At 52.7% G+C, this 19,627-nt stretch overlaps 3 protein-coding genes across 9 annotated transcripts; 2 read left to right on the top strand and 1 right to left on the bottom strand.

Moving 5' to 3' along the window:
- Nucleotides 1-598: 598 nt before the first annotated feature.
- Nucleotides 599-12,693, top strand: Neurl4 (neuralized E3 ubiquitin protein ligase 4). 4 transcript variants are annotated; one of them, XM_085695168.2, is made up of 29 exons: nucleotides 599-901; nucleotides 1,695-2,139; nucleotides 2,318-2,383; nucleotides 2,540-2,838; nucleotides 3,007-3,118; nucleotides 3,203-3,291; nucleotides 3,791-3,863; nucleotides 3,974-4,238; nucleotides 4,475-4,656; nucleotides 4,764-4,849; nucleotides 4,973-5,135; nucleotides 5,228-5,426; nucleotides 5,503-5,579; nucleotides 5,662-5,740; nucleotides 6,300-6,469; nucleotides 6,559-6,690; nucleotides 6,978-7,123; nucleotides 7,201-7,425; nucleotides 7,526-7,624; nucleotides 7,716-7,877; nucleotides 8,043-8,207; nucleotides 8,766-8,924; nucleotides 9,232-9,411; nucleotides 9,521-9,608; nucleotides 9,722-9,829; nucleotides 9,942-10,086; nucleotides 10,240-10,352; nucleotides 10,427-10,592; nucleotides 11,990-12,693. In XM_085695168.2, the coding sequence occupies exons 1-29, from the start codon at nucleotides 614-616 to the stop codon at nucleotides 12,192-12,194; spliced, it is 4,686 nt and encodes a 1,561-aa protein (XP_085551294.1). In that variant the 5' UTR covers nucleotides 599-613; the 3' UTR covers nucleotides 12,195-12,693. The 4 variants fall into 4 exon arrangements, with proteins under 4 accessions (XP_085551294.1, XP_085551293.1, XP_085551296.1 ...); XM_085695167.2 differs by having other exon boundaries at nucleotides 6,300-6,475; XM_085695170.2 differs by lacking the exon at nucleotides 2,318-2,383.
- A 153-nt stretch (nucleotides 12,694-12,846) lies between these two features.
- Gps2 (G protein pathway suppressor 2) lies at nucleotides 12,847-18,354 on the top strand. Of its 4 annotated transcripts, none has more exons than XM_087910424.1 (11): nucleotides 12,847-12,945; nucleotides 13,141-13,303; nucleotides 13,619-13,728; nucleotides 13,806-13,918; nucleotides 14,002-14,081; nucleotides 14,172-14,254; nucleotides 14,504-14,657; nucleotides 14,733-14,822; nucleotides 14,903-14,982; nucleotides 15,063-15,158; nucleotides 15,301-18,354. In XM_087910424.1, the coding sequence occupies exons 2-11, from the start codon at nucleotides 13,210-13,212 to the stop codon at nucleotides 15,508-15,510; spliced, it is 1,110 nt and encodes a 369-aa protein (XP_087766550.1). In that variant the 5' UTR covers nucleotides 12,847-12,945; nucleotides 13,141-13,209; the 3' UTR covers nucleotides 15,511-18,354. The 4 variants fall into 4 exon arrangements, with proteins under 4 accessions (XP_087766550.1, XP_085551300.1, XP_087766552.1 ...); XM_085695174.2 differs by having other exon boundaries at nucleotides 12,848-12,945; nucleotides 15,297-15,458; XM_087910426.1 differs by having other exon boundaries at nucleotides 12,854-12,941.
- Nucleotides 15,594-18,192, bottom strand: Eif5a (eukaryotic translation initiation factor 5A). Its single transcript, XM_087910427.1, has 5 exons — nucleotides 18,028-18,192; nucleotides 16,852-16,956; nucleotides 16,538-16,669; nucleotides 16,362-16,435; nucleotides 15,594-16,218 (listed from the first exon to the last, which is right to left on the bottom strand). Exons 1-4 carry the CDS (start codon nucleotides 18,190-18,192, stop codon nucleotides 16,373-16,375), a joined length of 465 nt encoding a protein of 154 aa, XP_087766553.1. The 3' UTR covers nucleotides 15,594-16,218; nucleotides 16,362-16,372.
- Nucleotides 18,355-19,627: the final 1,273 nt, after the last annotated feature.

Here is a 19,627-nt window from a genome sequence, read left to right as displayed (position 1 = left end):
CGTGCCTCAAAGAGAGGTGTGATGCAAAATGTGTGGGGGTGGGGGCGGGGAAGGCTGCGACGAGAGGTGCGGTGCGTGGATGGATTGCGACATTTCCGGTCTCGGCATTATGGAGGACCGAGACTCGGATTCATAAAACTACCTTTTCTCTGTCCCGAGGATAATGTTTATATCACTTTAGAGCGTGCGGTGTGAAAGGAAGCCACTATTCCTTGTGTTAAAGGGAATACATGTCTCTTCCCGACAAGGGCTGGGCCCTGGGCGCCGCGACGTAGCAAAGTGTATTTGGGCGCCCAGCACGCCTCTGTCGCAAATACGCCCGCGGCGGGCGTTTCTCCCATTCGCTGTCGCAAAAGCCAACCAAATCCTCCGGTTTCTCCGAGCCGCTCTCGCGCTCATCCCGCCGTGCCGTAAAGCAAGTCCCCCGACCCCGTCGTCCTTTCGTTCCCCTCGTGACAGACCTTTTTCCTTAGCGCTGGATGCTTCGGTGCAGGCAGTGCCGTAAAGCACAGCCGGCCCCAGCCCCCGGCCGTATTCCCCCAGGGCGTCTGTCCGCCGCGGTTGCCACGGTGCCGCCAAGCGCGGCTGTCGCGCGGCCGCGGTTTCAGCGGCGATGGCGGCGGGGTCGGGTGGGAGTGGGGGCTCTGGGGCAGGCCCCGGGCCGGGGCCGGGGCCAGGCGGGGGTGGGGGACCTGGCGGCAGCGGACCAGGACTCGGGTCCAGCGGGGGTCTCGGCGGTGGCGGGGAGCTGCACCCGCGCACCGGTCGCTTGGTAAGCCTGTCGGCCTGTGGGCGCACAGCGCGGCGGCAGCAGCCGGGCCAAGAATTTAACCACGGGTTGGTGCTGAGCCGAGAACCCTTGCGCGATGGACGCGTCTTCACTGTCCGCATCGACCGCAAGGTGCGAAGCTGGGGCCGCGGAATCGTGGTGGCGGGGTGTGGGGTCGGGTGGGAGAAGGAGAAGAGGTAGAACTGCCAGAAAGTCAGTATGTCCAACCAAGTCTGCAGGTACCGACAGCCAACCGGCAGCCTGCAGTGCACCAGAGAACAGGAAGGAAAAGAGCATGGAGCAGACAGACATTCATTCTGGAGAATGAGTTTCCTCAGGGCCCAGTTACTAGAATGGCTAGTGACAGATGTAGGGCAATCTCTTGGGGATGGAAGATAGACAGGTGCCTGAGATGTGATGGAGAGAATAGAGAAATAGTAAAAAGCACAAACCATTGAAGGACGGAAGCCCAATGCCAGATGAGGACACATGGGAAAGGGAGGTGTGTATGGCTTGCTTGGTCCAAAGAAAGACTTTGGGAAGAGGATGAGCCCGGGTGGAGCTCTGCCTTACCAAGGACAGGGGCTGGAATTGAGAGGGATTTAGGAGAGCAAAATATATGGATCTAGGAATCGTGTGGCTGCGGTGGTTGAGGAGCCACAGAGACTAGGGAAGTCAAGGGTTGAAACCAGGGTTTTTAACCAGCTTGCTCAGCGGGAAAAGGACTGCTGTGTTCAACACTGGGCAGCTAGATACAGCACACGGTTGCTAAGGGAGATCAGGTCCAGATAGTTATGAAGCAGGGTCCAAAGAGTTGTGACTCTATGTCTGTTGTCTCAGAGGTCAGGGTGAGAGGGGCGCTCTTGTGCAGAACACAGTTTCTGGTGGTGGGATTCCATACTGAAATTCTGCCTCTCTCTCGTAGGTCAACTCCTGGAGTGGCTCCATTGAAATTGGAGTGACAGCCCTGGATCCCAGTGTGCTGGACTTCCCGAGCAGTGCCACTGGGCTGAAGGGGGGCTCCTGGGTAGTGTCAGGCTGCTCGGTGCTAAGGGATGGGCGCTCTGTGTTGGAGGAGTATGGCCAGGACCTGGACCAGCTCGTCGAAGGGGACCGCGTGGGTGTGGAACGCACAGCCACTGGGGAGCTCCGGCTCTGGGTGAATGGGCGGGATTGTGGTGTGGCTGCCACTGGCCTGCCTGCTCGTGTCTGGGCTGTCGTGGACCTTTATGGCAAGTGCACCCAGATCACTGTGCTGCCCCCAGAGCCAGGCTTCAGCCCTCCTACTCCTGTCCCTACACCTCCCCTGGAGCCCTTAGCCCCTCCAGAAGACTCTGCCTTGTCGGAACAGGGGACCTCCGTGGATGAAGGTGAGAACACAGCTTGGGGGATGCATGAGGTATGACTGAAGAAATGGGGCAGAAACAGTTAGTCACAAGTTGGCTGGGGGAGGGGCAGGGCTAGGGGTTAGAAGAGATGATTTCCCGACTGTGGGCCCTGAAGCAAAGGCTGAACCCTTATTCCCCTCCCATCCCACCTGGTCCCTAGCCTTCATGGTGTCCCCAGCGCAGGCCCGGCCGGAGACGTTTCCTAACAGCCTTGATTCGCATAATGGTGAGGGGAGGGCTTGGGGAAGCCCTGGGAAGGGGTGTGGGTAGTGAGGTGAATAAGGGTGGGACTTGAAGAGATGGGTAGGGAGAAGATGATCCCAAGCTAACTAGAGAGGGTAGAGCCTCACCTTGGCTTCCTTTCTCCATCTTGCTGCTATAGACTTTGCCAGCATGGAGCTCTCCGAGGTGGTGAGCAATGCCATTCTGTCTGCCTACAATGGAGGCCTCCTTAATGTGAACCTGAGCTCCCCACCAGCAGGGGATGGATTACCATCCAGCGGGCCTGCCACTTCTCCTGTCCTCACTTCCAACGATGCCCTGCTCTTTCACGAGAAGTGTGGAACCCTCATCAAACTCAGCAACAATAATAAGACGGCTGAGCGCCGGAGGCCCCTAGATGAATTCAACAATGGGGTTGTCATGACCAACCGCCCCCTTCGGGATAACGAGATGTTTGAGGTCTGTGAAATCCTGAAGTCTGGCCAAGCTTCCTGACAGAGATTGGGAGCTAAATGTTGGATTGATCCTTGATGTCAGGATGGTTGTGACTGGTGAGGAACCAAGGGTTCAAGGGTCTATCTTCTGTTCTTACATTTCCTGCTCCTGTCGACTCTCATTCAACCCCAGATCCGTATTGACAAGCTTGTAGACAAGTGGTCAGGCTCCATCGAGATTGGTGTTACTACCCATAATCCCAACAGCCTGGAGTACCCAGCCACCATGACCAACCTCCAGTCAGGTACCAGCTGTGGGGAGGGACACGGGTTGTGGGCTGATGAGGGCAAGACCACCTGTTCCTTAACTGGGTGTCTGTTTTTACCAGGTACCATCATGATGAGTGGCTGTGGGATCCTGACCAATGGCAAGGGTACTCGCCGGGAGTACTGTGAATTCAGTCTGGACGAACTGCAGGTGAATGTAGAGCACAGTAGCTAGGGCCAGGCCAGGGAAGCCAAGGCACCAGGCAGTGTTAACTAAGAGGAAGTCTCTTTCTCTCTGCGCGAGGCTTCTGAGAAGGCAGGGATGTCTAACGGGATCTAAAATATGATTATTAGTAGCACTTTTGTTCCCAATTAGTGCTGAGAATGGGACTCAGGATCTTGGACATGTTTGGCAAGTGCCTACCACTGGGTTGTACCTCTAGCCCCTGTAGCTCTTAAATAGACTGAGATTGTAGAGCGTCAGGGGAGATTATTTTTAATGTGGTTTGACTCAGTATCTTCTTTATATTGGGCCTTTGGGAAATGTGTCTGGAAAGCAGGAACCCAGGCCCTGCCCGAGAGTGGTCTTATGTGGATTTCTTCAGTAGGTGGTCTCCTGTGGAATGGGGTGGTAGAAAGTGTCCAGGACTTCTGGAACCTGAGCCTGAGTGTAGCTGGATTCCAGACTAGGGTCTTTCTTCTTTGGCTAGGAGGGTGACCATATTGGCCTCACAAGGAAGTCCAACTCTGCCCTGCACTTCTTCATTAATGGCATTGATCAGGGTAAGGTGAAATACAAGAGAGACTACTGGCCAGGCCGTCAGTGGGTCTGCCTTACCCTTCTCTGTGACGCTCGCTCTTCTCACACTTGACTCTTTGTTTCTCTCCTCCAGGCGTAGCTACCCCATTGACACCACCAGTGGTGTATGGTGTGGTGGACTTGTATGGGATGGCTGTGAAAGTCACCATCGTCCATAATAATAACCACAGTGACCGACTCCGCCGGAACAATGCCATCCTGAGGGCTCTGTCTCCGGAGGGTGCTCTCCGCCGTGCTGCTCCTGCTGCCCAGGCAGAACCTGAACGCCTACTCTTCCATCCAAACTGTGGACAGAAGGCAGCCATCACCCACGAGGGACGCACTGCCCTGAGGCCCCAGTATGACCTGTGGGGTGGTATGAGACCTGCCAAGGGGGCCCAAATAGGGTGTGGGAGCAGTGAGGTGGGAACATGGGAGGCAGAGTGTGTCTGGTGTGGGAGTTCCTGGACAGAAAGATGGAGACTTCCAGGTGCAGGAGGTCTGATTGGTGTCCTAGGACAGTGGGTGCTGGACACTTACTGCCGGCTTGAGTGAGTGTGTCGATCTTCTGAGTCCTGACTTGCTGTGCCCTCAGTGCCACTGATGACTTCAATCATGGCGTGGTGCTGAGCAGCAGAGCCCTCCGTGACGGAGAGGTGTTCCAGGTGCGCATTGACAAGATGGTGGACAAATGGGCTGGCTCCATTGAGATTGGTGTCACTACCCACAACCCTGCCTACCTCCAGTTGCCCTCTACTATGACCAATTTACGCTCTGGTGAGATCCTAAGAAGGGCAGGGCTGCTTTAGGGTCCAGGGAAGAAGCTGCTGCAGGGTTCTGGATCCTGCCTTGTTCTTCATCTTCTGTTACTTCTGTCCCTGCAGGGACCTGGATGATGACGGGGAATGGGGTAATGCATAATGGGACAACCATCCTAGATGAATATGGACACAACTTGGATCGCCTCAAGGTGTGAGAATAGGGGGTACTGATGGGTCTAATGTTGGGGACATCATTGAGGTAGGGTGGATGCAGGACCATCTCAAGCAGGAACTCTGCCTGACTCCTCACTCTAGCCCCCACTTCTTCCAAGGCAGGGGACACAGTGGGCGTGGTGCGGCGGGAGGATGGAACCCTCCACTTCTTTGTCAATGGAATGACTCAGGGCCCTGCTGCCTGGAATGTACCCCCGGGTGTCTATGCTGTCGTCGATCTCTATGGCCAGGCTGCTCAAGCCACTATTGTGGATGACGTGGGTGAGGGCCCGACGGCTGGGGTGAAGGATTAGGGTGGCCTTGGGAATCATTACAAACACTTATAGAGACTTAATGGGTGATGCCTATTGCAGAGGTGCCTCCAGTCTCTGAGCCACTCCCTGAAGGGAACAACCAGATGTCTCCAAGTTCCCCATCCTCAGCAGCTGGGGGCTCTGACCTGCGCTTCCACCAGCTGCATGGCAGTAATGCAGTCATCACTAATGGGGGTCGAACTGCTCTTCGTCATAACTGCCGAAGCGAGTTCAATGATGCCATTGTCATTTCCAACCGGTCAGTCTCTAGACTTTCATATCTCCACAGTCCCACTGCCCACTTTGGCCTTAGTGACCCCCACTCTCCCTGACAGAGCCCTGCGGGATGGAGAACTGTTTGAAATTGTCATTCAGAAGATGGTAGACCGCTGGTCAGGCTCCATTGAAGCTGGTGAGGGACCATCTGTGAGGGGGTGGAGGGTAGTGGGTGCCCATGTCCTGGGAATCATTTCTTACCTTCTGCTTCCTCTCAGGAGTGACTGCCATCCGGCCTGAAGACCTGGAGTTTCCCAACACCATGACAGACATTGACTATGATACATGGATGCTGAGGTTGGGCTGTCTGCCTTTGAATCCCCCTTGGTAGGGATGGGTAGAGCTAGATGGTACCAGAAAACTAAGCATGGGGGCTGGAGAGATGGCTCAGAGGTTAAGAGCATTGCCTGCTCTTCCAAAGGTCCTGAGTTCAATTCCCAGCAACCATATGGTGGCTCACAACCATCTGTAATGAGGTCTGGTGCCCTCCTCTGGCCATAGAAGGAATGCTGTATACATAATAAAAATAAATAAATTAAAAAAAGATTTAAAAAAAAAAAAGAAAACTAAGCATGGTTTGGATCTGTGGAACTGTGGCCATAATCACTGACACACTGGGGATCTAATAGCCCTCCTGCTCAGTTCTGGGAATTCCTACCCACGCAGCCTACAGAGCAGTTCCTGCTTTTCCCTAGGAGATTCCAGGGACAAAGAAGACAAGACTGGGCCTCAGACTAAGATCAGGTCCCTGTATATGATGTCCAAAGCAGTGTGTGGTCCTGACAGGCAGAGACTAAGTATGGGCCAATATAGTGGTAAGGCAGGGAGGCTAACTCACCTTCTTCTGTCCTCGCAGTGGTACAGCTATCATGCAAGACGGTAATACGATGCGCAACAACTATGGCTGTGATCTGGATGCCCTGGGCACAGGTGCACGCATTGGCATGATGCGAACTGCCAAGGGTGATCTGCACTACTTCATTAACGGACAGGACCAAGGCGCCGCCTGCTCAGGCTTGCCTCCGGGTAAAGGTGACTACTCTGTGCTTTGCCTGCCACCCTTTGCTCAGCTCACTCAGGACCTCAGACTTCTGATGCCTTTCTTTCCTGCACAGAGGTGTATGCAGTGGTGGATCTCTATGGCCAGTGTGTTCAGGTGTCTATCACCAATGCCACCGGTCCCATGGACAACAGTCTGGCGACCAGCAACACTGCCACCGAGAAGTCCTTCCCTCTGCATTCCCCAGGTACCCGTTATGTGGCCTAAGAACCCTGTTTAAGGAAGGAGAAAGCCCTCTGGCAAGTAGTGTGTATGTAGGTTATTAAACTGAGACACAGAGTCATATGATTTCCCTGACTTGCAGAGACCAAGATACCGTGCACTGGGCATTTTGTGTCTTACTGTGGTGAAAGGTGTCCAGAGTTCTTGATGTGGCAGATGGGGCCTTAGCTTTTTATGTGAAAGCTTTAACCTACATCCCATCTGAAGGTAATTTCCCTAACCCTAACCCTTTATCCAAACATCTACCCACAGTGGCAGGTGTAGCTCACCGATTCCATAACACATGTGGCAAGAACGTCACTCTGGAGGAGGATGGCACACGGGCAGTACGTGTGGCTGGCTATGCTCACGGCCTCGTTTTCAGCACCAAGGAGCTCAAGGCTGAAGAAGTCTTTGAGGTGGGCTTGTGGAGAAGTGGAGTGGGTTTACCAGGCCATCAAACAGGACCAGCTAATGGGCTCATCCTTTCTCACAGGTAAAAGTGGAAGAGCTAGATGAGAAGTGGGCAGGATCCCTCCGGCTGGGACTGACCACACTAGCCCCCGAGGAGATGGGGCCTGGAGCAGGCAGTGGGCCGGGGCTGCCTCCCTCCTTGCCAGAACTCCGGACAAAGAGCACCTGGATGGTGTCCAGCTGTGAAGTGAGACGAGATGGGCATCTCCAAAGGATGAACTATGGCCGCAACCTCGAGAGGCTAGGGGTGAAACACCTGGCACTAAGGCAGGCGGGGGGAAGGGAGTTGTGAGTAGGATTAGAAGAAAGTTGGCTGAGCAGCTGTCTTTGTCCCACCTTGGATCTAGGTGGGGAGCCGTGTGGGCATTCGTCGGGGTGCAGATGACACGATGCACATCCTGGTGGATGGAGAAGATATGGGGCCTGCGGCCACTGGCATTGCCAAGGTAAGTCTAAGAGCTTGTTTGGTTTTGGGGAGTGGGTTGTTGGTTGAAGGTCTTGTGCTGGCTTCTAACTTCCTTGGTCTTGCATTCCCAGAATGTGTGGGCTGTGTTGGATCTGTACGGGCCAGTACGCAGTGTGTCCATTGTCAGCTCCACAAGGCTGGAGGAACCAGAAGGCACCCAGCCACCCTCTCCCAGCTCAGACACTGGCAGTGAGGGCGAGGAAGATGATGAGGGCGAGGAGCGTGGGCTGAGAGTAAGAGGCTGCCATGGTACCTGCTGGGTTGGTGGGCCACTAGTTACCAGAGTAGAGCTTCTCTGCTGGTCCAGCAGACTCAGGCTTGAGCTCTGTGCACTCCAGTGTGCTGGGTGAGAACTGTAATTGGTGTCTTGTGCAGCTCAGTCTCTTGCTCCCTACCAGGGCCAGGATCAAGTGGGTATTATGCCCACAGCCCTTGAATTCCTGGAGAACCATGGGAAGAATATCCTCTTATCCAACGGGAACCGTACAGCCACACGAGTGGCCAGCTACAATCAAGGCATCGTTGTCATCAACCAGCCCCTGGTACCCCACCTGCTTGTTCAGGTATGTCTTTCTTCTTACCTAGCTCCTGTTGCTTCAGGGTGAGGGGCCCTTTTTTTGTTTTGTTTTGTCCTATTTTTGTTTTCTTAAACAAGGTTTCTTTGTGTAGCCCTGGCTGTCCTGGAAGACCAGGCTGTAGACCAGCTGGCCTCAAACACACAGAGATCTGCCTGCTTCTGCCTCCCAAGTGATAGGAATAAAGGTGTACACCACCACTGCCCAGCATTAGGGGCCCTTTCTGCTGTAGACTAAAAGACAGGTAGAGAGTGAGCCAGTTGAAAGAATTGTCTAGGAACAGACCAGAGTTCAAGAGAAAGGATGTTGGAGGTGCAGTTCATTGTAGAACATTTATTTAACATATATAAGGACCTGGATTCAGTTTCCGGCAGCAGGATAAACAGGGAAGGAGACACATCTGAGTTGGTAGTTTCTGTTCTCTACAAACATCAGAAAGGGTGCTGTGCCAGGCAGCCATACTCTGGTTTGGGTGCTAAGACTGATTTAGCTAGGCAGGTGGCTTCTGTCCTGGAAGCTGTGAGTATGTAGTTCCTTCTCATGCAGGTGCGAATTGACTTCCTGAACCGACAGTGGACATCTTCTCTTGTTCTGGGAGTCATCACCTGCCCACCTGAGAGGCTTAACTTCCCTGCCTCTGCTTGTGCACTTAAGCGGGCAGCCTGGCTCCTGCGGGGCCGTGGTGTCTTCCACAATGGTCTAAAGGTGAGTAGGGAGCCAGGAAGACTGGAATGACCAAGCCTCTGAATGGAGAGGAGCTGGCCAAAAGGGAGACGTACATGTCATTACCTGGACAGTCTTTGGCCTTTTTATTGCTTCCTCCTGTGCCCCAGCCATTGAGAATGTTAAAGTTGGAAGTGAAAAGGGGGACTCTAGGTAAATGAAATGGGAGTAGAGCCTAATCATGGATCCAGGCAAAGCTCAGGGACTGGCAATTAGAAGCACTGACACCGTAGGGTGGCTACTGGTATGGTGGGCCTGATGTCTGAAGACAGTAGTCCTTTACTCTTAGATCTGTGAGAAGTTCGGGCCAAATCTTGATACGTGCCCTGAAGGCACCATCCTGGGGCTGCGGCTAGACTGCTCTGGAGGGCTCCATCTCCACATCAATGGGGTGGACCAGGGGGTAGCTGTGCCAGATGTGCCCCAGCCGTGCCATGCACTTGTGGACCTCTATGGACAGTGTGAGCAGGTTAGTGGCTATAGAGATGAGGTAAGGGGAGTCCTGGGATACTGGGAAGCTTCTGGCCCACAAAGGGGATCTGGGGACCTGTCAAGCTGTGGCTTACTCTCTTCCACAGGTGACAATTGTGAGCCCTGACCCAGGGGCGGCCAGTGGGAAGATTGCTGGAACCCAGGGAGACATGGAAAAAGCTGATATGGTAGATGGTGCGTTAGCCCAAAGGGATAATTATGCTGCCCCTGCTTGTCTGTCCATCCATGTCCTAGCCAGTACTTCCCCAGCCCAGCTCCTATAACTTTTCTCTCCCCTGCTATTCCAGGTATAAAGGAAAGTGTGTGCTGGGGTCCACCACCTGCTGCTAGCCCTTTAAAGAGCTGCGAGTACCATGCCCTTTGCTCCCGCTTCCAGGAACTGCTGTTGCTTCCAGGTGAGTCCTAATCCTCAGAGCCTCAGTCCCATGGCTGGACACCAGCTGGAGAGCAAGAGTGTGGTTGAGGTCCAGGACAGGAGCACCAAGCCTGTTGTTCATTGTCCCACAGAAGATTATTTCATGCCTCCACCAAAGCGTAGCTTATGCTACTGTGAATCTTGCCGAAAGTTGCGAGGAGATGAGGCTCACAGGCGCCGAGGAGAGCCTCCCCGGGAATATGCCCTGCCTTTTGGATGGTGCAGGTTCAATCTTAGGTACGTATGAGTCAGAGGCATGGATTTTCCCCTTTGCTCTTTTCCCTGAGAAAGGAGAATCCCAGGAAGGAAAAAGTGATAGGACTTCTTGTATGTGGAATGATCTTAAGGAGCCACTGACCTTTGACTTGTCTGTTTTATCTGTCCTTTCAGGGTGAATCCCCATCTAGAAGCTGGGACACTAACAAAGAAGTGGCACATGGCATATCATGGAAGCAGTGTAGCAGTTGTACGGAGGGTGCTGGACCGAGGGGAGTTGGGAGCAGGTATCATGGCGTGGGCTGGGCCTAGGGATCCTAGAAGGAATCACGGGGCTGCCCTCACCTGACTCTCTCCACAGGTACTACCTCCATCCTGAGCTGCCGACCCTTGAAGGGAGAGCCTGGGGTGGGCTTTGAGGAGCCTGGTGAGAACTGTGCACCTCCCCGGGAGGAGCAGCCTCCTCCAGTGCTGCTCTCTCCATCCCTTCAGTATGCTGGGGCAGAGACCCTGGCCTCCAAAGTGCAGTGAGTACTGACAGGAGAGCTCTGAGGTCTCAGATTTAGAAGGGGCCCAGAGATTTGGGGTACTTAGGATTCTGCACCCCTTTTCCCCACACTGGTAGACCAGGCTAGCCTCAAACTCAGACATCCCCTAACACTTTAGCTAGGGGAGCCTTCCCCTATCACACCTGCCTCTGCCTTCTGAGTGCTGGGATTAAAGGTTGCACCACCACCCAAATGGTTGTTTTGTTTGTTTTAAAATTTTTTATGTGTGTGGGTGTTTTACCTGCATGTAAGTCTGTGCAGCATGTGGTTACAGTGCCTGCAGAGGCCAGGAGAAGGCATCAAGTCCTCTGGAACTGGAGTTACAGGCAGTTGTAAGCTGCCGTGTGGGTGCTGGGAATCGAACCAGGATTCTATAGAATAACCTGTGCTCTTAAACACTGAACCATTTCTCCAACAGCCTACCTCCCCACCTACCGTGTGTGTGTGTGTTTTGTTTGTTTTGTTTTGAGACAGGGTTTCTCTGTGTAGCCCTGGCTGTCCTGGAACTCACTCCTCTGACGACCAGGTTGCCTCGAACTCAGAGATCGCTTGCTTCTGCCTCCTGAGTGCTGGGATTAAAGATGTAACCCATCACCATTTTGTTGTTTATTTTTGTTTGTGGTTTTTTTGTTTGTTTGTTTGTTTGGTTTTCCTGAGAAAGTATTTCTTCGTCTAACAGCTCTGGCTGTTCTGAAACCTGTTTTGTAGACCGGGTTGGCCTAGAACTCCCAGAGATCCTCCTGCCTCTGCCTCCCAAGTGCTGGGATTAAAGGTGTGCACTAACTACCACTGCCCAGTTGTTTTGTGTATTTGTTTGTTTGTTTGTTTTTTGGAAAACCGGGGTGGGGGGGAAATAGCCCAACCTGGTCTCAAACTTGTGCTTGGTATGTATCTGAGCTGGTCTTGGACACCTGCTTCTTCTGCCTCCACTTACATCCTGAGTGCTGGGATTGGAAGAGTGCATTACTTAAGCCTGGTTTTCCTGGACTATATATACGTCATAGTCTTTTTGAGTGTCCTAGCACTGCATAAACTGTGTTATAACACGCACCTGGAGTCCTAACACTAGGAGGCAGACGCAAAGAATCAGGATTTTCAGGTTACCTCCACCTTTATAGGGAGTTTGAGGCTAACCTGGGATAGAGACCCTGTTCTGTCCCAAAGCGTGGGTGAAGTAGATGAGAAGTGCACTTGGAGTGTCTAGAACAAACACGAAATAGAACCCCAGGGTAAACAAACCCATGAAGAGGGTCATTTGCTGAGCGGGACTTGGGAGGAGAGTCAAGTTGGTGCTAAGCCATTCATCGTTAACACCAAGGCCTGGGTTGGGAGAGCTTAGAAGCCTTACCCACCTCCTGTTTCTGCTTGTCTAACAGATTCCGGGACCCAAAATCCCAGCGGACACACCAGGCTCAGGTGGCCTTTCAGGTGTGTGTGCGCCCTGGCTCCTACACTCCTGGCCCTCCTTCCGCTGCCCTCAGAGAACTTCCTGACCAGCACTTCAGCCCATCGGAACTTGAGTGGGTCACTAAGGAGAAAGGAGCCACACTCCTCTATGCCCTGCTGGTACGGGTGGAATAAGGGGTGAGATGCCACTACTACAAGCACAGCTGGGCCTCAAGCAAGCCCAGGACTCTTGAATGACGACTGCCTCCACCTCATTCCAGTGACTGACGGCATGTCCAGGTGCTTTCCTGGAAGGAGGAGCACATAGACAGGCTTTGATTTAGGCCAGGTGTGAAGCACATCTCGACATTCAGGGCCCAGCACACTCCCTCTGCTGAGAGGGAGCTCGTAGGGAGCCCAGCTCCAGGTTCTGGGTCCCCCCTTCATGCACTGACTTGGGGAACATGACTCCCTATTACCCTCCCCCATATCACTTAATTTATTTCCGTTTTTGTTCTGGTTACTGTGAATCCCAAAGGAGTCTCTGTGCCCACACAAAGCTGCTTTTTCCGTGGCCACGGGGTGCCATGGAGCGGGAGTGGGTAAGGAAGGGCAGCCCAAGGAAGCTGCGAGCCCTCTGTACAGTTGTTACTGACTGATTTCTAAGGAGCCAATAAATACTGTCTTCAAAACATCTGCCTCTGTCTCCCGTGGCCTCGTGAGGTGAAGAGTTCCAGGGGCTCTTGGCAAGAGGCTAGCTTTTCCCAGGCCTCTGTAAACCCACGGGAATTTGGACAACCCGGCACCCGTCTTAGCGCTTCCGCCTTTCTTATCCAACCCGCTGAGCCAGTTGCCGTCATGACCCGGAAGGATTTATACTGGGCGCCGGATGTGATGTAGGGATCAAGGCGCGTCGGAGGCCACGGAGAAAGCGCCGAGAAGGCGGGTAGGGGGGGTTGGCGCCAGGGCTGCGCGGGCGGGGCGGGGGCGCAAAGCCTAGGACCCCCTCACGCGCACTGAGGCTGAGGCCCGGAGGGACGCTGGCGCCCGGGACACGTGACCGAAGCGGCAAGCGGGCGGCGGACAGGCAGGCTTCCGCCTTGGCGGGTCGCAGTCCCTCCAAGTTCCCACTTCCCTGCAGGCCCCGCCTGAGGTCTGGCAGTCAGTAGCAGAGCCGGGCGCCCACTGCCCAAGCGTCATCAACAGCACCATGCCCGCACTACTGGAGCGCCCCAAACTTTCCAACGCCATGGCCAGGGCTCTGCACCGGCACATCATGATGGAGCGGGAGCGCAAACGGCAGGGTGAGCCAGGGCCAGAGCGGGAGGACAGACACACGGCCCAGGGTGGCTCTGCTACCCAGGAACTTGGTCCCATCCACGGGCCAAGCTGTGCGCCTGCTGGCGAGGCTAAGAGGGAGGCCGCGGCTCCTTCAGGGTGTGAGCGAAGAGGCCCCGTCTAAGTTCCAGAACCCTGGGCTGGGAAGGACCTTGGAGAGCACCTAATGAAACCTCGTTCTCCTTATGGCTGATGGAATAACTGGTTTTTGCTGGTCTCCAGTCTAACACTCAGCTTATTTTCACTGTCCTGCCACTTTCCCGTTCTGTCTGATTCTTCAGAGGAGGAAGAGGTCGACAAGATGATGGAACAGAAGATGAAAGAAGAGCAGGAGAGAAGAAAGAAAAAGGAGATGGAAGAGAGAATGTCACTAGAAGAGACCAAGGAACAAGTGAGTAACCCCTCATCACTCCAAGTTCTGGTTTCTTCTCTTTCCTTTTCCCCCTTATCTGCTCATCTTTCTTGCAGATTCTGAAGCTGCAGGAGAAGCTCTCAGCTCTACAGGAGGAGAAGCACCAACTTTTCTTGCAGCTCAAAAAAGTTTTGCATGAGGAAGAAAAACGGAGACGAAAGGAGCAGAGGTGTGGTCAGATAGCTAAAACTAACATTTTGCAGTGGACCAGGCGACAAAGGAGGGCTACTTAACTGTCTTCCTTTCCTCCAGTGACCTGACCACTCTGACATCAGCTGCATACCAGCAGAGCCTGACTGTTCACACAGGAACCCACCTCCTCAGCATGCAGGGTGAGGACTAGAGAAACCACCCGAAAGAATGGCTCTCCTGGAGGTTGCAGCCTCCTAATTCAGCATCATGAAGCCCCTCTCCCTTTCTAGGGAGCCCTGGAGGACACAATCGCCCAGGTACTCTCATGGCAGCTGACAGAGCCAAGCAGATGTTTGGACCCCAAGTGCTTACGGTGAGAAGTCTAAAGACAAGCTTCTTATAAGTTCAGGCTGACTTTCAAGTCACTATGTAGCCAAGAATGGCCTTGCCATGTGATCCTGTTGCCATGTCTCCTCTACCTTCTATGTATGTCATCAAGCCCAGCTTGATATATTTGGATGTGTAGCCCCAGTTGCTTTCTCCATCACTAAAGTACAAACATACCAAGCCTGTAATAAGTAGGAGCTAAGTAGTTTTTTGTTTTCCTTGTTTTCCTTCTTAGACCCGGCACTATGTGGGATCAGCAGCTGCTTTTGCAGGGACCCCAGAACATGGGCAATTCCAAGGCAGCCCAGGAGGAGCCTATGGAACTGCTCAGCCCCCACCTCACTATGGGCCTACACAACCAGCCTATAGTCCTAGCCAGCAGCTCAGAGGTGAGTGTTGATCCTCTTCAGAGCAGAGGGAAGAACAGCTCAACATGAGAACTAATGGATGTCTACCTTTCTCAGCACCCTCAGCATTTCCTGCCGTGCAGTACCTGTCTCAGCCACAGCCACAGCCCTATGCAGTGCATGGCCACTTTCAGCCCACTCAGACAGGTGACAACCCATGGGGAGGAGGCCTAGCCTCTTGAGTCCTATCATTACCTGTTCAGTTCAAACCCCCCTTCTCCCCTTAGGGTTCCTGCAGCCTGGTGGTGCCCTGTCTTTGCAAAAGCAGATGGAACATGCAAATCAGCAAACTAGCTTCTCTGACTCAGTGAGTATGGAGCCTTGAGAAGTCAAGGTGCTAGGACAAGGGGAACTCCAGTATGCCTAAGGTCAGCTTTGTCCTTACAGTCTTCTCTGCGGCCCATGCATCCTCAAGCTCTGCATCCAGCCCCTGGACTCCTGGCTTCCCCCCAGCTCCCTGTGCAGATGCAAGCAGCAGGAAAGGTAAGGCTGGTAACCAAAAATCTGATACTATCAGGGACAAACTGTTAACCTCCTACTGCAATTGTCCCTTCCTCCTTGTACTGAGTGTTAAGTGAGTTAAGAAGTTATCTACCCACTGATAAAAACTTTTATCACCAGTCAGGCTTTGCTACTACCAGCCAACCTGGCCCTCGACTCCCTTTCATCCAACACAGCCAGAACCCACGATTCTACCACAAGTAACCACCAGATAACTCCTCCATCCCTCAAGGTGGGGGTTCTTCCTCTGTGCCCCAAACCAATAAAATGTACCCACTATCACCCTGACTACTGTTTGTTTGCTTCCCACCCAGGCTACTTAAGAAGTGGATGAAGGATTGCTAATAGTAGCAGTCTTATTTATTTTTAGATTCTAAAAGCATCTTTCAATCAACAAATAAACAACAGAGTTGGGGGTTTCATATTAAACTTGTAGTTTTATTCAGGTTTGATTTTTAACAAATGTGTCAGGGAGAGTCGCAGGAAAGGGTAAAGCCCATGGGGGCAAGGTCCTCCCAGATGCCTGAGGAGGGATCATGTCTGCCCCCCCCAACTCTTCTCATTACCCCTAAAGGGGCTTAGGGAAGAGACACAGGCAGGGAAGGGGGCTGGTTCCCCAGTCTGTACAAGTGGTGCTTGGGGTGAAGGACTATGGAAAGCAGGGGACCAGACCAGGGATAAGTGGGATAAAGGACACAAGACCATTTGCCAGAATCCACAGCTTTCTGATTCCAATTGAATTAAAAAGAAAATAAGGGAGGTGGGGGGGACCAAACCACAAGCAATACCCAACTCCCTTTCCCCCACCAGGGCTGTGAGGGCAGAGGCAGGTAGCTTCACCAAGGCCATGACTCCCTCATTCCTGGCCAAGGGAGCTAGGTGAAGGGCAGGGTCTCCCCGACAGTTTGAAGGGGTGAGGAAAACCAAAATAAAACGTCAAATAAATTGTATAGGAGTCCAGCCAAGGGCCCAGCCAGAGCAGAACCCAGCTGGGGGAAGGGCCTCTGTAGGCTCAAGGATCACTGCTGCCACCACCGCCACCCTGGGCAAGAAAAAGAAATCATGTTTAAAGACAATTTCAAGAGAAAGGGTAAGGGAGGAAGGACCACTCTAGAACAGAAAGAAAGCCCATTAGAACTGATGAGGATAACAGTATGAATGGATGGTGAAGGCTGTCACACTCACCTGCGAGCCAGTTATTTTGCCATGGCCTTGATTGCAACAGCTGCCTCCTCTGTCATGGCAGACAGCACCGTGATCTGGAAAAGCAAAAAGGACAGTCCAGAGATGCCTTAACTCAAAGAGTTTTGAAGCATAAGGAGCAAAGCCGAGTATATCAGGCGAGGAGGGGGGCATCATACCAGGATCTCTTCTCCACAGTCATACTTCTGCTCAATCTCCTTGCCAAGGTCTCCCTCAGGCAGACGAAGGTCCTCTCGTACCTCCCCACTGTCCTGGAGCAGGGATAGGTACCCATCCTGGATGCCAATCAGCTGGGAGAAGAAGGAAGTTAAAAGCAGGTACAGGTAGGTTAAGTATAAAGAGAATGACAGACAAACTAGAGTCACAGCAACTTCACTAAGTCCCTTCTACCAGCTCCCTTTCCCCACAGCTGTGGGTCAGCACACATCCCACCCTCCATGAGCCACTAACCATCTTCATCCCAAAAACATACCTGGAAATCATTCCTTTTGATATTGGGGACATCCATATTGTGAGTTGACGGGCAGATATCTTCATATTTCTTCCCAGTAAAAATGTCAATACCAACCAGATGGACCTGTGTACATATATCATAAAGAGAAACCCAACAAATCAAACTCTAAAGGCCTTTATTACTGGCTGGTGGCAAGTCAGCCTGCCATGTTACAGCAAAAATTAAGGAACTAGAAATGAGCCAATTGAGAAAGACAAAGCCTTAAAGTCTGAAGCTAAAGAGCACTACTACTGAGATTGGAGATGACAAAGAAAAACTGTTAAAACCAGTGACATGAAAGTTCTCAAAAGTCATTGACAAAGACTGGAGATGTCACGCAGTTGATACACTTGCCAGCAGGCACAGGGCCTTCCTTGGGGGGGTTGGGGAGGTCGAGGCCACTCTAGAATTCATAAGATGCTGTTTTATTGTATTGGGGGGGGTCCTAGGTAAATGTTTCTTGGACATTTACAGAAGCAGCTAAATAAGACATGTAGAACAGACTGAGAAATGAAAGCAAAGAAAGGTTAAGTGATCTGAAGAAAATGACCCAGGGGAAAAGATCAGAATGAACCATGTATGAAGTCAGTATGTAAGAATAGCCTGGTTCTAAATGCCCAATCCACAACAGGGGACTCGCTAGCAAATAAAAAACCAGACTCAACAGGATTGAGTTAGGGTCAACTTTAGACACAGCATGTCTAGGTAAAGAGAATGTGAAGACTGAAGCTGGAGAACAAAGAATTCAGTGGGTAATCAGAAGCAGGTAACTGCCAAAGGGAAATTCACAACTGGGAGGAGCAGCAGCTGCTAGGCAGCTTGAGAATGCAGACTGGAGTCCCCACAGAATGCTACCTTCCATGGAGAAGGACTGGAGAATTTTTAGACAACAGGCCCAAGGAAAAAGGTCAAGATGAAGAAACTGAATGTGCCAAGCTAAAGAACTGTGGGTAGAGACTAGGACAAAGAGGGAAAAAAGGAGGACAGAATGACAGGAGCATTGTGGAAGACACTGTTGGATAGGAATAAAATCTGGGTTCTGAACGAAAGGACTAGAACAGCAAGAAGGGACCAAGACTGAAACAGTTCATTGCCCAAGGACCTATGGATGTGGGGAGCTGCAGAGAACATAGGATGTAGAGAGGTTATTCTAACCTTGGCATGGCCATGCTTGCCAGTCTTCGAAGTAGACATCTCGACGATCTTACATGGCCGGCCTTTGAGCACCACAAAACCATTCTTACGTAATGCTGAGCACTGCATGGGGAAGGTGGCTGAGGCCCCTGCATCTCCTGTCTCGAAGTCCAAGTCATCTGCCATTTTAAGAGGCTTCGATTCCAACTAAAGCCAAGAAGAGAACTAGGGTCAGTAAGGATGGAGGTTACCAGGACTGCTAATCTATCCCATTCCTCTCTAAAACATCGCTCCATTCCCCCTTTATTCCATTACCCATCTAAATAAAGTCGAATTTCCTGTTTTGAAGTAGACTCAAACATACTGAAGAGTTGGTGTATGGGAGGGGGAAACAGCTGGATCTCCGACCCCCTCCCCAAATGAAATCTAAAGTTGTGGTTTGGGAAAGGAAGGCTCCTGGGAGTTCGGACGCCAAATCCCGGAGATGAGGAAAGGGCTACTTCCCGGGAGGGGGCAGGACTCAGGTGTTACTTGCCACTGAAACCAACCACCCCCTCTTCCCCACACTCTGCCAGGACTATAATTAGGTGAGCAGCTATGAGCCAGCTGAAGGGCGGGGCTAATGAAGGGGTGGAGATGGAGGACAAGGCCCCACCCAGCTGTTACACCCCCCCACCCTATCCACACACAAGCCAGTCATTGGTACAGGAAACCACAAGGCCTCTTTGGGGGATTCCCGCCTCTCCATCATGCACTTGCAGATGCAGTCAAGGGGGGAGAAAGTAGTTTCCTAAATGATCCCACTGCCAAGCACCTCGATCTCAGTTCCCGAAGGGAACTCAGCCTTTTGTCAATGGCCCTCCCACTTTTCCCAGGATGCACCAGTCCTGTCGGCTTTTCAGGCCCAGCCTGTACAGTCAGTAGAAAGTGGGGGAGTGAGGGGAGGTGAATGACAATAAAATGAAAGCAAAAGGTTGGTAGTAGTAACAGAAATCAGACTAGGCTACTAGAGTTAAGGACTAAACACAGTAACTCACGAACCAAATAAGAGGGAAGGTAGTGGCAAGGTGAAGAGCGAAGATCACCGCGGGGGAACTAAAAGCTTAGTACTTTCAGGCGCTGTCGGCATGGGCCGAGAAGAGTTGGGCTTCAATCCAATGACCCTCAATTCACCCACTTTCCCCGGTTTCCCCAGAAAAGTAGTACCACTTACATCTGGCTGGACGGATTCACTTCACATGAAGATTGGGGGATGAGCTCCAGAGGCCCATGAGGCTGGGGAGCACTAACATATGCCTGCAACGGGCCCTGCGGGATGATCGAGACCCAAGGCTAGGGTCTCTCCCGCACACCAAAATCCCAGGCTCCGTAGAAAACCAAAAAAGATCAGACCTCTCTGCGCTGGGGGTTGCCGGCTCGAGCCCACCATGTGGTCGCCCGAGGCTTCCGGTGGCCCGGGCCAGGGGGGAGGGGTCCCCGTGCTGCCATGCGGCCCCGGTCCATGTTCGGCCGCATGGTCTCGGACCCCGGGGGCAGCCTCCAATGGGGAACACTTCCGGTGCTGCGGCCGCCCCTGCCCCAAAGCTGCGCCAGGCCAGGGCCATGCCGTCTCCCCTCCCCC

The sequence above is a fragment of the Myodes glareolus genome, chromosome 9 (assembly GCF_982192425.1).
Source record: "Myodes glareolus chromosome 9, mMyoGla1.1, whole genome shotgun sequence".
Taxonomy (NCBI): domain Eukaryota; kingdom Metazoa; phylum Chordata; class Mammalia; order Rodentia; family Cricetidae; genus Myodes; species Myodes glareolus.
This window is presented reverse-complemented; position numbering and strand designations above follow the sequence as displayed.

Bases quoted from the DNA above. Each gene is read 5' to 3' on its own strand.
- Neurl4 (XM_085695167.2), top strand. From the start codon at position 614: ATGGCGGCGGGGTCGGGTGGGAGTGGGGGCTCTGGGGCAGGCCCCGGG. The intron at 902-1,694 runs GTGCGAAGCTGG...TCTCTCTCGTAG, and splicing joins CTGTCCGCATCGACCGCAAG to GTCAACTCCTGGAGTGGCTC. The intron at 3,292-3,790 runs GTGAATGTAGAG...TTCTTTGGCTAG, and splicing joins TCAGTCTGGACGAACTGCAG to GAGGGTGACCATATTGGCCT.
- Gps2 (XM_087910424.1), top strand. From the start codon at position 13,210: ATGCCCGCACTACTGGAGCGCCCCAAACTTTCCAACGCCATGGCCAGG. The intron at 14,658-14,732 runs GTGAGTGTTGAT...TACCTTTCTCAG, and splicing joins TCCTAGCCAGCAGCTCAGAG to CACCCTCAGCATTTCCTGCC. The intron at 15,159-15,300 runs GTAAGGCTGGTA...ATCACCAGTCAG, and splicing joins AGATGCAAGCAGCAGGAAAG to GCTTTGCTACTACCAGCCAA.
- Eif5a (XM_087910427.1), bottom strand. From the start codon at position 18,192: ATGGCAGATGACTTGGACTTCGAGACAGGAGATGCAGGGGCCTCAGCC. The intron at 16,670-16,851 runs GTATGTTTTTGG...TTCTTCTCCCAG, and splicing joins TCAAAAGGAATGATTTCCAG to CTGATTGGCATCCAGGATGG. The intron at 16,436-16,537 runs GTATGATGCCCC...TTGCTTTTCCAG, and splicing joins ACTGTGGAGAAGAGATCCTG to ATCACGGTGCTGTCTGCCAT.